Source organism: Octopus bimaculoides, unplaced genomic scaffold (genome assembly GCF_001194135.2).
Source record: "Octopus bimaculoides isolate UCB-OBI-ISO-001 unplaced genomic scaffold, ASM119413v2 Scaffold_341697, whole genome shotgun sequence".
NCBI classification, from domain to species: Eukaryota; Metazoa; Mollusca; class Cephalopoda; order Octopoda; family Octopodidae; genus Octopus; species Octopus bimaculoides.
The window spans coordinates 1-423 of record NW_026330572.1 but is presented as its reverse complement, the minus strand read 5'-3'; the positions used below and the strand labels follow the sequence as shown (position 1 = coordinate 423).

At 42.8% G+C, this 423-nt stretch overlaps 1 protein-coding gene across 1 annotated transcript; it reads right to left on the bottom strand.

Moving 5' to 3' along the window:
• Positions 1–6: 6 nt before the first annotated feature.
• LOC128251399 (eukaryotic translation initiation factor 3 subunit A-like) lies at positions 7–417 on the bottom strand. The gene has a single exon (XM_052978249.1). The coding sequence runs from the start codon at positions 415–417 to the stop codon at positions 7–9; it is 411 nt and encodes a 136-aa protein (XP_052834209.1).
• Between the last annotated feature and the right edge of the window lie 6 nt (positions 418–423).

Here is a 423-nt window from a genome sequence, read left to right as displayed (position 1 = left end):
CTTCTGTTAAAGGGCTGTAGTAGTAATAATAATAATATGGCAGCGGTGTTCTTCTCTCCTTCGCGCTTCTTTCTCTTCAATCTCTTTCTCATGAGCCTTCTGTTTAGCAAACTGTTCTTGCAGCTTCGCTGTTCTCTCTCGTGCCTCTTGTTCACGTCTCTCACGTTCAACTCGTTCGGCTTCTTCTCTTTCTTCCATTTCTTTTCTCTCCGTCTCTTCCCTCAACCGTATTTCTGCCTCCTCCTTCTCGCGATAGAACTTCTCTCGGCGTTCTTTTTTACGTTTTTCCTTGCGTTTCTTGAGCCGATTCTTGGCTTCGTCTTGCATGTGTACTTCAAATTTCTTCAATCTGTCATTAAAGTCAGACTTTCTAGCTTCTGACAAAATCTTGACAAACTTGACTCTCTCATCTTTCATGCGGTT